General features: G+C 50.9%; 2 protein-coding genes across 4 annotated transcripts in view; one reads left to right on the forward strand and one right to left on the reverse strand.

Moving 5' to 3' along the window:
- The window catches only part of LOC116830654 (E3 ubiquitin-protein ligase TRIM17-like), a 241,167-nt gene extending 233,491 nt beyond the window's left edge, over window positions 1-7,676 (reverse strand). The window contains exons 1-3 of one of the 3 annotated variants that reach the window (XM_075071668.1): window positions 7,199-7,668; window positions 5,469-5,564; window positions 2,750-2,977 (exon numbers count right to left, since the gene is read on the reverse strand). In XM_075071668.1, the coding sequence (XP_074927769.1) occupies window positions 2,786-2,977; window positions 5,469-5,564; window positions 7,199-7,615 (705 nt within the window). In that variant the 5' untranslated portion in view covers window positions 7,616-7,668 and the 3' untranslated portion in view covers window positions 2,750-2,785. Of the gene's footprint in view, window positions 1-2,749; window positions 2,978-5,468; window positions 5,565-7,198 lie in introns of those variants that run through there. The other 2 variants (XR_012656910.1, XM_075071667.1) reach the window with 2 other exon arrangements.
- LOC116825933 (zinc finger protein RFP-like) overlaps window positions 1-15,796 on the forward strand; it is a 469,299-nt gene that overhangs the window by 190,957 nt on the left and 262,546 nt on the right. The gene's annotated exons all lie outside the window — the stretch shown is intronic.

The following is a 15,796-nucleotide window of genomic DNA, read 5'->3' on the forward strand; positions in this document are numbered from 1 at the left end:
TGGGGCTGGGTCCAGGGGGCTCTAAGCGTGGTGAGTGGCACATGACAGAGTTAACACTGTTAGTGACCATGGCAGCTGGCAGCTCAGGGTCCCTGCCACGGGCCTGGCCTGGCATGTGGCTGCCTGTACCTGGCTCAGCTGGGTGTTACTGGGCCAGGTGGACAGGACCTGGGGTTGGCACCTGTCCATAGGGTTGCCAGATGTCTGTTTTTTTACTGGAATGCCTGGTCAAAAAGAGACCCTGGTGGCTCCGGTTGGCACCACCCACTGGGACATTAAAAGTCTGCTCAGTGGCGCAGCGGGGGCCCAGGGCTAAGGCAGGCTCCCTGCCTGCCCTAGCTCCGTGCAGCTTCTGGAAGTGACCACCAATTTACTTCTCTGGAGTTTGAAACTTTTCTAGCAGAACATAACCAAGTGTCAGCCATGGTCAAGCCTCCCTTTGAATACAGGTTGGCTCTGGGGGTGGAGGGAAATGTATCAAGAGGGCTGGCCCTGTTAGGGGAGTCAGGGACCAGACTACCTGTGATAGGCTCCTGTAAGGGAGAATGAGACAACCCAGACCAACATGGAAGTCATTAAATCCCTAGGGGGCTAGTCGGCAGTGAGACAGCTAATGAGGCTGAGAAAGGGTAACCAGGGCTCAGCTGAAGGGATCCTAGGGACAGGAAGCTGCTGAGGAAAGGAGCTCCCAGGAGAGGTCACCAGAGCAAGGAGTCTGGAAGGGGCTCCTAGAGCAGTGCTCCCCAAACTGTGGGTCGTGCCCCCCTAGAGGGTGTGGAGGAACATTTGGGGGACCTGACAAGGCCTGGACCAACCCCCATGGTGGCAGAAAGGGAATGTTACCCAGCCCTGCTCTGTCCCCAGCTCCACTCTGGCCCCACCCTCAGCCCCAGCTGCATCTCCGGCCTCGACTTCAGCCACCCACTCCGGGCCCTGCTCCAGGCTGAGAACCCAGCTGCAGCTCCAGCCCCAGCCCCAAATATAGTTCTGTCCCCTATCGAAGCCCCCAGCTCCCAGCCACAACTGCGGGTCCACTCCCAGCCATGGCTCCCAGCTTCTGGCCAAACTCCAGCCCCTCACAGAGAGGAAGCTGCTTCCCCAACAGCCTGGAGTTCCTGCTCCCTGGAGCCCTGAGATCCTGGCCCTGCAGCCGGCACCAACTGTGCAGCCTCCATCAGCTGGGACAGACACACCCAGCTTGGCCCCTTCCACTGCCCCCTGCTGGGGGTGGGCGGGAAGAGAGGAGCAGCGGGGGTAGTAGGAATGGGCCAGTTCAACAATCACAGACCGAGCTCACTGAACCTTCCCACCCACCTCTCCTCTGCCTTAGCTTCTTCTCTGTCCCTCCTCGCTGTCAGGTTTCTGCCTTTGCCCCTGGTCTCCGCACTGGGGTTGTGGGAGGGGTTTGGATGGGGGCAGCTCAAGCTCAGCTGTTGCGACAGGGTCACACTTGTGAGGGAGTCTCACTCACTGAGCAGCAAACCTCTGACCCAACCTCACACTGGGCTGTGCTCAGAGCAGACGAGGGGCCCGTAGGATTCAGCTTATTACCCAGTAACACACGGCCCAGGTCAGACCACAGCAGCCAGACTGGCCCCTCCTCCAGCTCAGAAAGCTGGGCCAGCCTTGGCTAATGGGGGCTGGGGCAGTGCTGAGCGGTGCCCACACAACGCAGCCCTCACATGTCCCAGGAGAGAGAGACAGACACACCATCCATTACCCATCTGTGCAGCTCCCAGCACGATGGGCCCAGTCCAGGCCTCACAGCACCTGGCTCAGGGACACCCAGTAACTCAGCCATGGAGGGGTCAGGATGTCAGAGTGACGGGGCCTAGTCAGACACCTGGGCAACTACCAGCAGGTGGCTGTAAGTAGCAGGCGAACTGCCCAGCACTCAGCTCATCAGCCTCCAGCTATCACAGCTCCAAGCCTGTCAGCTGGGTGCATGTGTGTCCTGGGGTCCCAGGCTCTGTCCAGAGCCCCAGGCCACAACCACAGGCTGAATGTCTCGTGACATCCACTGCACCTCCAAATCTCTTCAGGCGCTTTCCCTCATGTTAGGGAAATTTTTATCACACGTTCTCCAGATTCAGTAGAACGACAGCTTTCTGGTTCCTGGATTTCCATTCCATCCTACGAAAGACGTCACTCATCATCAGTCTGCTCTATACACATATATCCAGAACACACCACGATATAAAGGCATGAACATAGGAAACACACCTGCTTAATGTGCTTTTCACATCCTGCGAAGGAAAATTAGCGACATCATGTTCTGATTAACACAATGTGCATAAAACTGTGTGGTTTCCTTCTGGGCATCAAACTTTCATCTAGAATAAAGGATCAACCCTCCAGAGCTTCACTGCTTCTGTGTAAAATTCTACATCTTGTGCATTACACTTGTTTCGATTTAGAAGGTGAGTACAGAATTTAGCTAAAGGGTTTCTCCTTCTAGGACCCAACCCATCAGTTTCATCTGGGTTTATGCCTGTTCGGGCTCCGAATGTTTTGGGTCGGCAGGGATGGGTTCTAAGTCAGTATTATTCTTCCATCTCCATTTAATCTTCCAGGGCCTCATGGGGCTCCATGAGGAGATCCCCTCTAACCAACTGGATATTTTGAACTGATGGAGCCTAGCCGATGTTCTGTTTGTCAGTAACCACAGAACACATTTCTCTAATTGTGAGATTGACCCAGGGATTGAGGTTCTAATTCTGGATGGGTGGAGAATTTTTGGCCATCTCACCTTTAGCACTCGACAACTGGTTGCTGAACTTCTCCTCTAGATTCTGTGATCAAGCTGTGCAGAGGGCTTTGCTGGGAGTTTGGTTACATTTTCCCTTAGTCTCTGCAGAGTCCTCACCTCTTCCTCCTCCTCCAGGCTCTGCAGAAGCAGCTGCTCCTCCTCTCTCAGCAGTGTGTGCAGTTGGTTAAATTCACCTGCAATCATCTCTCTCCTATTCTTCACTTTCCCCTGGAAATAGAAGAATAGGAAAGGCACAGAGAAAACGTGAGCCAGATGTTGAGTTGCACAGACTGGGTCTCTGTCCATGAAGCAGGGGATTAGATCAGTATCAGGTTTGTAAGGAGATTTACTTCTTTGGGAAACGTACCATAATGGGTTTGTTTTAGTTCAGAGTTCATATGGCCAGTTCCATAGCGGGGTTGTCTAGGGTGCTTTGTAAAGACGCAGTATGTTATTGCAGGTAGCATGGGATGGACACAGGGGAGCGGGGAGAAATTGAGGGAGCAGGAGAGATTTACAGGGGGCCACACAGAGTGTCCACGGGGGCATTTGGGTGCCCAGTGCTGGGCACTCAGACACCCAGGGGAGCCATCACAGCAGGATGTGGGCGATGCTCCTTCTTTGACAACCTGCTCCCAGGGCTGCAAAGTTCAGGACTTAGGGCTGGTGCTAATAGTCCTTTGGGTGCCATCCAGGGGCTCACATGGGTGTTGGGCACCCAGGCCATTGTCAGGGCTGGCTCTGGCCTCACCCAGCCTGGCCGAGTGCCCAATGTCCATGTGCCCAGTGCCCCTGGGATCACAGCCTTCAGGAAGCCCGCTAGGCTCACAGAGCACTGGGTTGGCTGATGCCAGCTCTGTCCCCACCTGCTCTCTGGGCACTTTGCCGGACACATTCAAACCTGGCTGTTAATTGTTATGCATCTAAATCCCTATTGTCTGAGGAACTGAGCACCAACTGCTTCTGCTGCAGCAGTGGGAACTGTTGCGGTTCTGTCCTCTGGAAACCAGCCCACTTCTGCAGGGCTCTAAATACGGCTTCAGATGCAGAACCAGAGGCACCCAGCTCTGAGCCCTTCATCTCTTGTAAATGGCCATTTTTATCTGAATAGCGGGGCACCTACTTCTCCTCTCATCCCTGCTGCTGGTGTCTTCCTCACACCCCCAACGCTCCCTGCAGGGATTTCACTGTAAGAGGTAGGTTAATCTGAACAGACTTTTTTTCCCATGAGTTCATCACTTGGCTACAGACAAGCACAGGTGAAGTCACAGTGACAGTAGCAGGTGACTGGGATGAAGTGGCCACGTGATCGCAACAGAGATGTCAAAGTGGCCGAGCGCTGTCTGGCTTGACACTGACCTGCCCCTGGCTCTGCTCACTCAGGGGGTGTCCCCACTGCAATGAAGGTGTGACAGCACCATGTGTAGACAAACCCAGGCTAGCTCTGATCTGACTAGCTCGGGTACTTGTAGCTAAGAAACCGCAGCAGCAGCACAGGCTGTACAAGCCCACCCAGACCCTGGCTATTACTCAGTCACTAGCCTGCAGCTGGCTGTTGGGGCTATGCAGATACACCCTAGGGGGAGATTTTTCCACAGAGCTCCACACTCCCAACTGGGTTTGATGTTCAGAAGTGCTCAGCTCCCAGCATAACCCCAGCCCAGTCAGCTCAGTGAATCTCAACCTCACCCATGGGGGGCAAATCATCCTCCCAGCTCCAGTGTCTGGCCCAGGTACTGGCCAGATTCACTGCACGGATTGTGGGTGCAGAGCGAGAAGGAACAATCTCTTTCCTCCAGGCTGCAGAGATGCTGCAGAGCTTTGTCATGGAGGCCACTGAAAACCGATGGCTGTAGCCGCCGACACACCATCCCCATGTGCAGGAGGGAAACAGGATCCACATAATAGTGAAACACCGCATCCAAGATTGAGAATTTGCCCCTATCAGAGATCCCAGGAATGGGTCTGCACCACTGTACAAGGGCCAGGAACTGCCCCTCCTCCGCCTACCAGAGCTGCTGCGCTGACATCCCCACCAGAGACACAGCCTGATGCTGCCAGCACCCTGGATGGCAGGTACCATAGGCCAGGGGAGGCTGAGCTTCCCCAAACAGGATGCAGCGCCCCTCTCTTCGGAGGATGCTGCAGACCTGCTGCCTTTGGAGTGCTGCCTGCGCTCTGCCCGGAGCCCTTGCTTCAGCTCTTCCCCTGAAGCCTGCAGCATCCACCGCCTGCTGCCCATCAGCTGTGGGGGGGGGCCGCCAATTGCTTCTCTCCGTCCCTCCTCCCCATCACTCACCCTTAAGGCAGGAGGGGGCAGAAAGGAACAAGCGGTAGGCGAGGGGGACTTGGAGGAGGGGGTGGGGGAGAGGAGCGAGCTGCAACAGTGAAAGGTGAGCGGGGAGCCTCTGGGGAGGGGGCTGAGTGGGAGCTGGGGCAGAGCAGGAGCGGCACATGGGCAGGACCTTGAGAAGAGGAGGCCAAATGAGAGTGGAGCAATGGGCAGGGCAATGACCTGGGTGCCAGGGAGTTTCTGGCACTCATGCCCGGCCTCTCCAAATCCCAGAGGCATGCGCTGCCCATGGCTGGCACCAAGCCTGTGCAATGGAGCAAACAACCAGAGCAGGGTCATAACCTCATCCTGGAGCTTTATGGTCCCGTCATTCCTGGGAACGCTGCAGGGGAAAGGGCTCAGGGAGGAATAAACCCGGACACCCACCTGCCACTCTGTGATCTCCTCCTCCTCTGCAGACATCAGAGCCAAGGCCTCTTCTAGCTCCTTCCTCAGAGGGGCCAGGGCTCCCTGGAGTTTCTCCTGCAGGGACATCGCATGTGATAAACAGCCGTTAGTCTGCCTGTCCAATGGGTGGACAGTACTGTCCATATTGGCATTTCATACACGAGCAGTAAATACCCTGGAAGGAGGCAGCAGACTGGGCTCTGTCGGCCCCAAAGGCCCCATGGGAGCAGAGACGCCAGTCTCAGAGCAGGGGCTCTGCTCCCTGCACACACTCAGGACTTCTCAGAGCCTGTGTTTGAGCTAAAGCTTCACATCACTGAGCACAGGCCAGAGGGGAAACAGCTGAATGATCCCTCCTGCTGATGAGAGTGAAGAGGCTGGGGCAGCACCTCGCTGCACTGTACCCAGACCCAGGCCAGGAACAAGACCCCACTGTGCTCCCGTCTGTCCCGGCTCCCATGTGGCCTCTCCCAGGCAGCGGCTGAGCACCTGAGCCAGCGCAGTCCCATTAACTGCACAGGGTGAAGCTGTGATGTGGCTAGAGGTCAGTGAGGTACAGGGAACACTCAGTCGGGGGGGAATGTGCCACCCATAATTATAACAGCTACAGAGCTGGAATACCCCAGGGCTCTTCCCCTTTGACAGCATGTGATTCCTTCACACAGCACAGCAACGTGCTCCTGCCCCCTCAGCCCCGCCCTGTGCAACACCCCTGGCAGCCCCCCAGAGCCCTTCCCGTTTCCCCTTTTCTCTGAGCCCTGAGTTCTCTCCTGCCCTCTGCCTAAGGGCTCAGGCTGCAGCTCCTGCTGAGAGCTCCTGGGGAGCTGTTCGGTGACACCCCTGCGGTGCTGCTGCAGGGAAGCAGTGAGCGATGGAGCCAGCAGGGGCTAGTGACAGACAGGAGGCGGAAAAGCAGCCTCTGCATCCAGCAAAACAGCTTCAGCAATGAGCAGCGATCAGAACAGGGGAGGGGCAAAGGTGGCTGGATTCTTTGAAGCTCCACCCACAAAATAAACTCCGTCCACGTGAGTCACCAAAAGGAGACACCATGATCTGTTCAAATGGTGCATTGTTCAGATCAGGGTGCAGTTGCTGATTGGCTCCAAGGGGCTCCTGGGGCCAGATTCCCCTCATGGGGCTAGAATGTACCCCTGGGCTCCACTGGGCTCTCTGGGCCTGGTCCTCCTTTACTGGGGGAAATAAGAGGTGGCATCTCCCAAACATCACCCGCTTGTGGCACTGGAAGGAGGCGGCACTGGCAATAAATGGTGCCGAGCTGTAATTCTCGCTTTCTGCTCTCACAGGCGGAACAAAATAATTAACAGTGTTGATATTTAAATCATCAGTTCTCCAGTCTGAAGGTAACACACTCACCTAGACTGGCCTGCAGCCCTTGTGATTTAAACCTCACTGATTGATAACACCCACCGTGGTATAAAAAGTCCCCTTAGTTCAGCAGTGGAAGCTGAGTGTGAAAAACATTCAGAATCTCAGAGAAAAGTTTCCCACATCAGGTATCTTTCAAGACTTGATATTCTGATTCTGTCACCACACCGCCAGATCATTAATTTTGTGATAGCATCTCCCGGACAATGAAGGCTTTACAGAGCTGAATGATGCATCACACCTGTGCCAGGTAACATTCAGTGAAATCAGCCTGTAATTAAATCCAAAGTTATTACCCGCTAAACTTGACAGCAATTCCCTACCTTGTACTCCTGAGCAGCTTCCCGTATGGGAACCACCGTGTGAGCGCGGTGAGCCCGGGACTCTCTGCAGATCACACAGATGGGGGTTTGATCCTCTTCACAGAACAGTTTCAGAGTCTCCTGGTGTTCCCCACACACCCTCTCCTCTCCTGCTCCCTTTGCTGTCTGTAAACTCAGCCGTTTGACTATTTCTACAACATTTGCCAGCTGCCTGTTCGGCCTGAGGTTTCCCTGTTGCCCAGTTTCTCTGCACTGAGGGCAGGAGACGGCTGTATCGGATCCCTCCCAGCACTGGGCGATGCAGGCTCGGCAGAAATTGTGCCCACACTCTATAGTCACTGGGTCCTTAAAATACTCCAAACAGATGGGGCACGTAGCTTCCTCCCGGAGACTTTCCAAAGGGTTGTCTGTAGCCATGGCTCCCTCTGGGCAGTGTAACAGGGTTAGTTGGACTTTCCTGAGCTCAGAAATATGCCCCGCCTGCAGCAGCAGCAGCAGCAATTGGGTGTTTCCCTTCCTGGAACTGACTCAGGCTGTTTGCTGAGCTGGAGCCAGATCACCCCTAATGTTCCAGCCCTGGGGGCTTTGATGAGAAATGTCCCAATAAGGCAATGATCCTGCAACCAACCCCCTCTGCTGGTGTGTGTGTGGGGGTCACTGGGGCTTCACATGGACTTCAGCTTCCCCTTGGCCTGCTGAGCTGACAAAACTGCCTGTCCAAGGAGTGATATTTAGGCTTGGCAGAATTCATTTGATTTAATATTTAATTTTGACACATAAGATTAATATTAATTTGCAAGGATGTTTATATATTTATCTATTTAAACTTTCACAGTTTCAGTTTTTATCAATATTATTGTTCACAGTTGTGGGAAATTGGGGGGGTTCAGACAATATTTTAGTCAGACAATTATTTTATGACAGTGGACCCAGAGATTCAAAAAGTTAAAAAGTGTAACTGTTAAAACAGAAATTGTCAACATCTCATGTCAAAACATGCTCAGTAAATCTCCTTAAATTAAACTCCAGTAAGTTCTCAAGCAGCATTTTTCTTACTGTAGCTATTTGTAAATTTCAGTTCTTATCAATGAAAATGTTTTTTCATCCCTTTGTGTGCGCAAAGTGAAATCAACATTTGCTGACATCTACCAATAAAATCTAATCCTTTCAAGTCTATGGATTTTCAATTCACAGGCCAAAAATTTACTTAAGCTTGAATCAAAGTTTCAAAGGCCCGATTCTACCGTAGGCTAAGGCAGCTCTGCCTCAGCATAAAGGAGACGCAGTGTCAAAAATGTTGTCAACACTGATGATTTTATAATAAATCTCATGAACATAAAATGGCCAGACTGGATCAGACTAATGGTCCATCTAGCCCAGTATCCTGTCTTCCAACAGTGGCCAATGCCAGGTGCCCCAGAGGGAATGAACAGAACAGGTGATTATCAAGTGATCCATCCCTTGTTGCCCATTCCCAGCTTCTAGCAAACAGAACTTAGGGACACCTAAACAAAGGAAGTTTCTAGTTGTCTTGGTTGCAGAGAAAAACTTAAAATGTGACCTGAGTCAGCCTAAAGTGTGAGAATCACAAGGCAAATAGAAAGAACTCAATGTTTATTAGTATTTTTATTTTTTAGTCTCACAAAAGGCATCACATCATTCTCGGAGTCCTAACTCATGATTTTCCAAAGTTTGGGGATGGCAATACTGTGCCACTGAGAACTCCTGCCTTAAATCCCCATCCCCCATGGAAAGCCCCCTAATTTTGTGCCATCATTTATCTAACACAGCAGAATTAACAGATAGGGAAACAGAGAGGGCAAGGTGTGGGAATGCGCATGGAGCCAGGCTGTAGGCCCAATCCGCAAATGAGCACAGAAGAACATAAGAACGGCCGTACCGGGTCAGACCAAAGGTCCATCTAGCCCAGTATCTGTCTACCGACAGTGGCCAATGCCAGGTGCCCCAGGGGGAGTGAACCTAACAGGCAATGATCAAGTGATCTCTCTCCTGCTATCCATCTCCATCCTCTGACAAACAGAGGCTAGGAACACCATTCCTTACCCATCCTGGCTAAGAGCCATTTATGGACTTACCCACCATGAATGTATCCAGTTCTCTTTTAAACGCTGTTATAGTCCCAGCCTTCACAACCTCCTCAGGTAAGGAGTTCCACAAGTTGACTGTGTGCTGTGTGAAGAAGAACTTCCTTTTATTTCTTTTAAACCTGCTGCCTATTAATTTTATATGGTGACCACTAGTTCTTGTGTTATGGGAATAAGTAAATAACTTTTCCTTATCCACTTTCTCCACATCACTCATAGGTTTATATACCTCTACCACAGCCCCCCTGGATTAAGAATGAAGTAAAGGAATCACTTAGAACGCTTAGTTTTATATTTAGGTCCTTAGAGCCTTTGCTGGTAAAGCCAGGCCTGAAAACAAGCTGATCACTGCCAAGGCAATATTGCAAAGCGGTGACAGAGCCAAAAAGAGAAGCCAACAGGTCTGACTCCTGTTCTAACTAACAGACAACAAGAGGCAGCGAGGCAGGGATAGAGCCCAGGAAATAAGGGGTGAAAATTTTCATGGAAACCGTTTTCTGTCAGAAAATCCACTCAGACTAAACCACTTTGTTTCTTGAAAACATAACATGTAGGATGAAATCTTTTGCAAACAAATGTTTGTTTGCAAAACAAGAGCATCTCCTGTTTGTCACAGTGCATTAAACTGTCTCGTCGTACACAAAGAGGAGACTCTGTGATCTAGAAAGTTAGATGAGATGCTTCAGTCTGAGCTAAGTAGTTGCTGCTCTTAACAATTTCAAAAGAATAAAATACCAATCAAATAGAATATTATGTCATAATCTGATACTGCTCAATGTGATAGGACACCTCCTATTCTGCACTGCTACTAGTGACACTCTTCAATGGATCCCCAACATCCACCCATGGCGAGGTAGGTGGGAGAGGATTGTTATTCGTACTTGACAGAAGGAGAAACTAAGGCTGAGAAAGGAGCAGTGACTTGTCTTAGCTGATGCACTCAGTCAGTAGCAGAGTTGCTCTCAAATGAGCTACAGACCAACAATTGTTTATAGTTGTTGTTCAGCAAGTATTTTAGAAGAATTGGAATGTCAGAGAGGATCGTGAACTGCTCCGAGACAATGAATGGAGAGCAGCATCAACATCGGTAAAACAGATCACTGGTTGTGACTTATTTGCTTGGACACAAAAGAGAACAACAAAGACCAGAGTTTCCTCCCTGTCAACAGCCTCCTCCTCAGCCCATCAAGGTTGAGACTTTGAGGAGTGGGAGGCTAAGGGTTCTCATCAAATAACCCAAAGAATGGCACAGGTCACGACCGAGGAGATCACACTCTGAGCACTATTCCAGTCTCACCTCTCTGTGAGGGCCTCCCACAACCACCCCCCTGACCCCCGCTGCACACACAGAGCTCCTGGTGGTGGGAGGAGAGCGGAGGAAAAGGACAAAGGAAGCAAGATGAGAAAGGTAGGAGGGACAAAGGAAAAAGGGAAAACAAAATGGAGAAATCCCAATGTCCCCAGTGATTCTAAGGGACAAGTCCTATGCTGGGAATACAATGCTGCCACCTCAATCTAGTGTTTTCCATTCCTAGAATTCAGCTGGTACCTGATCAATCAGACTGAACAGGTTCCAAACCTCTTGGAGGCTCTTACCTTCTATACAGGGATGTCTGTTCTCTAGCAAAATCAAGAAAAGAAAAGGAGAAAACTCCAAAGAGGGTCCTCCTTGCGCTCACGTATGTGAAAGTGAATTCTATCTCAGTCTTCAAGGAGAGACCTCAAGAAGGAGACGTGCTGAAGCAAAGCCACAGGGATCTCCAAGGTTGCCCCTTGCCTGCACCTGTCCTGCCTGGCTGATGTCAAGACCTCTCTGTGAGATCATCGCCTCCCCACCACCTTTCTCCAATAGGCTGAGGTCCTGCCAAAGGCCCTTGTGATATCACTGCTACACCCACCCCTCCCCTGCAGTGGTGATGTCCTGCCCCTGTCCAGAGACATTGGATGTTTGAGCTGCTTCCCCTGGATCACCCCACTCAATGAGTCTTCATTGTGGGATGACATCGACTACACAGTAGAACACAAGAGGCTCTTCCCCAGGCCGTAATCAACTTTTCATAAGTTGGTAGACTTCATGGCCAGAAGGAACCATTAGAGCATTTAATCTGATCCCCTGCATATCCTAAGGCCTCCTGTATGTCAGAAGAGCTGGGTTTTTCTTTTACTCAAACATTTTCCAGAAAGGCATCTAGTCTTTATTAGAAGATCTCAAGAGATGGAGAAGCCATCATTTCTCTTGGTAGTTTGTTCCAATGATGAATCACCTTCTTACAAATCTTGGTCTTATTGTCATTATACTTTTTCTGATTTCTGCTTCCATCCAGGGGGTCTTGTCATGCCTGTCTCTGCTAGATAAAAGAGCCCTTTTAGACTCAACATTTTCTCTCCATGAAGTCGGGCAACTCACCTCTCATTCTTCTTTTGCACATACTAAACAGACTGAGCTTTTTCAATGTCTCATTACAAGGCATTATCCCCATCACTCAATTATGAATCTTTTCTGGACCCTCTCCAAGTTTTTTAACATAATATTCAAAATGTGGACACAAGAACTGGATTCAGCATTCCAATATCAGTCTCCCCGATGCTGGATCACTTCCCTTTCCATACTCACTGCTTTATCCATCCAAGAATGGCTTTAACCTTTTTTGCCACAGTTTCACATTGACAGACTATGTTGAGCAGCTCATCCACCATGGCCCCAAAATCCTTTTCAGGGTCACAGCTTTGCACCGGACTGTCCCCCATTCTGAGGGTGCCGCCTGACTCCTTTGTGACTGGAAGTATGGGTTTGCATATGGCTTTGTTAAAACCTAATTATTCAGTAAGTATTTCAGAAAAACTAGCCCATTAGAGAGAGAATCATGAATTACTCAAAGACAATGAATGGAGAAAAGCAGCAAGAACAATCAAATACATGTTTGATTCTGGCTTATTTCCTTGGTCTTAAAAGAGAATAACAAGGACCTGAGTCTCTTCCCTCACAATAGCTCCATGCTCCCACAATCAGCACTGAGACTCTGAGAATCAGAAAGCTGAGAGTTCTCACCAGATGTCCCAGGTCACTCTTAGAACACTATTCCAGCCATGTGTCTTTGGGAGGGCCTCCTGCAATGAGAGTTGGAGTGCAAAGCCCACTGCCCATCACTCCACATGCACAGACAGGTCCTGGTGGTGAAAGGAGAGCAGGGGGAAAAGACAAAGATGCAAGAGAAGAAGAGAAAGGAGGGCGAGACAGGAAAAGGGAAAACAGAAAGGAGAAACCCCAGAGTCTCCAGTAATTCTAAGGGACAAAGTCCTAGGTCAGAAATAAAATGCTGCCCCCACAATTTAGTGTTTTTCTTTCCTAAAAATCAGCCGGCACCTGATGGATCAGACTGAACAGGTTCCAAACCTCTCAGAAGTTCTTACCTTCTATACAGGGATGTCTGTTTTCTAGCAAAATCAATACAAGAAAAGGAGAAAACTCCAAAGAGGGTCCTCCTTGCGCTCGCGTACGTAAAAGTGAATTCTCTCTTAGTCCTCAAGGAGAGACCTCAAGAAGGAGACGTGCTGAAGCAAAGCCACAGGCATCTCCAAAGTTGCCCCTGTCCTGCACCCCTGTACTGCCTGGCTGATGTCAAGATCTCTCTGTGAGATCATCGCCTCCCCATCACCTTTGTCCAATAGGCCGAGGTCCTGCCAAACGCCCTTGTGATGTCACTGCCACACCCACCCAGGGCTGGTGCAAGGAAGTTTCGTGCCCTAGGTGAAACTGCCACCTTGAGCTCAGCTCTGAGGCGCCCCCCAATGGCAGCTCCACCCTACCCTGAGGCACCCCCACCCCACCCTGAGGTACCCCCACACACACAGCTCCCCCTCCGGGAGCCCTCTGGCACCTTCCCACCCCAGCTCACCTCTGCTCCAGAAGCCCTGCTGTTGCACCCATCGCCGGGCTCGTACCACATGCGCTAAGCAGAGCTGCGAAGCTCTGCCCAGACACCGACGCCACCGCTGGCAATGAGAAGAATCACATGGGATGGGGCGGCCGCTGCACTGGGAGGGAGAGAGAGTCTGATCCGCCGGCAGGCAGCCAAGGGGTTCCCCTGGGTCAGCGCGCTGCTGGCAGCCTGAACTCCTGGGCTGCTGGTGGCGGCACGCTGACCTAGGGGAACCCCTGGGTTGGCTTCCGGCAGCGACGGTGAGCTGATCTGGGGGAACCCCTGGGCTGCCTGCCAGCGGCTTAGACTCCATCTCCCTCCCAGCAGAGCGGCTGTTTAAAGGCTTTAAAAAAAATTGGGGGCCCCGCTTTTTGGTGCCCCATAATGTTGGCACCCTAGGCAACCGCCTAGTTGGCCTAAATGGTAGAACTGGCCCTGCACCCAGCCCTCCCCTGCAGTGCTGATATCTTGCCCCTGTCCAGACACATTGGATGTTTGAGCTCCTTCCCCTGGATCACCCCACTCAATGACTCTTCACTGTGGGGATGACACCAACTATGCAGTAGAACACAAGACGTTCTTCCTCATGCTATGCTCTGTTGTTCATAAATTAGCAGACTTTATGGACAGAAGAGACAATTAGAGCATGTAATCTGACACCCTGCATATCACATGCTTTCTGTATAGCACAGTAGCTAGTTTTTGACTAAAGACGTTCCAGAAAGGCATCTAATCTTCATTAGAAGACATCAAGAAATCGACAATTCCAACCACTTCCCTTTCTAGTTTGTTCCTTTGTGATTCATCCTCACTGTTGAATATTTGTGCCTTATTTCTAACATGAATTGGTTTCTTTTAGTTTCCAGCCGCTGGGTCTTGTTATGCTTTTCTCTGCTAGATTAATGAGCCCTTTAATACCAATATTTTCTCTCCATGACGTCACTTCAACACTTCAATGACATCACCTCCTGATCTTTTTGACAATCTAAACAGGCTGAGCTCTCTCAATAGCTCACTAGCAGGCATTTTTCTCCAGCCCTCATTGCTTTTTGCTGCCCCATATCCAATAGTTCAAAATCTTTTTCGAATGTGGACGCCAAAACTGGATGCAGTATTCCAGGAACAGTCTTACTGATGGTGTGTCACCTCCCTGTGTTTCTCACTGCTCTTTGCCTACATTTAATCATGGTATTAGCCCTGTTCACCACAGCATCACACTGGGTGCTCATGTTGAATGACTTGCCCAGCATGGCCCCTCAATCCTTTTCACAGTTAGTGCTTTCCTGGATACACGTCCCCATGCTGTAGGAGCGGCCTGCATGCTTCGCTGCTAGGGATAGGACCTTTCATTTGGTTCTTTTCAAACTTTTCTTTGAATGGGTTCAGCTTATCAAGGGATCCGATTGCTCTGTGTCACTGCCTTGTCCTCAGCATTAATTACCACTCTGCTAGTATTTTATCACCCACCAATGTTAGCGGCAGTGATTTTATATTGCGTTGAAGTTCACTGATATTTATTTTCAAGAATGAGTCCTTGAGAGCCTCTTCATATCCCTAGTGCCGAGAAGCTGCTCCGCACAGCCCAGCGAGAAAAGGCCGCCCAGCCCAGCTGTTCCATAGGGGCTAAGCACAGAACAAACTTAGCTTGTGTTATCCATAGGTCTAAACAACATGTGAAAGTCATCAGCTTACAAAGACACTCTAGACTGGTAATGTAGACAGGCCCCAAATGTATCTAAGTTTCCCGCCTTGCAAAATAGGAGAGAGAATAAACAGAACCTTGATTAGCTTTATGTTATAGTTGTGGAAACTGACACACACAGAAGCAAAGAGATTCACTCACGGTCAAAAAGCCAGAAATAGAAAATGGCAGATCTGCTGATAGTCAGTCCTGGGCCCTAGCCGTGTTTATCTGGCCTCTCTGCTTCAGCTCCAGTAACAACCCGAGTAGAGGTTTTCTTCTTCTCCATGTTCTTTAACTTCACGTCACTGCAGAAGAAAGATTTTTTCTTACCGGCTGGCTCTAATGCATGTAGATGTCTTTCCAGCAGATGTGCTCTGGCTCAGTCACATGTCACAGGTTTTCTGGAGGAAGCACTCGGTGATGTTCTAGGGCCTGTGTTATACACACGTTCTATCCCTCCCCGCTGCTCCTTCTACCAGCTCTGCAGATGCCCCTCCCTCAACCCGCAGGGCGACCCCCCCACCTGCCACTACATCATCTCCTCCGACCACCGCCTCCGCTACCATCTATAGCGGCTGGGCCCCTTTTCCACCTTGACCAGTGAGCACGGCGTCCATTGCCTCCTGGTGCCCACCTCGCCCCAAGTGGAGACCTGCTTGCAGGCATTGGCAACGGTAGTGGGGCCCACTGCCATCGAGGCGGCCTCCAAAATGTACAGAAAGGTCGTCTTCTTCCTAGCGTTCAAGGCCACTGCTCAGGAGGTGGTGGAGCAGGGCCTGATGGTGGGGGCATGTTCGGCCCCCTGGAGCCGTTGGAAGACCGGGTGTCCAGTTAGTCCTGACCTCTGTCCCTCCCTTCCTGCCCAATCCTGCCCTGCTGCCTGCCCTTT

The sequence above is a fragment of the Chelonoidis abingdonii genome, chromosome 12 (assembly GCF_003597395.2).
Source record: "Chelonoidis abingdonii isolate Lonesome George chromosome 12, CheloAbing_2.0, whole genome shotgun sequence".
Lineage (NCBI taxonomy): Eukaryota > Metazoa > Chordata > Testudines > Testudinidae > Chelonoidis > Chelonoidis abingdonii.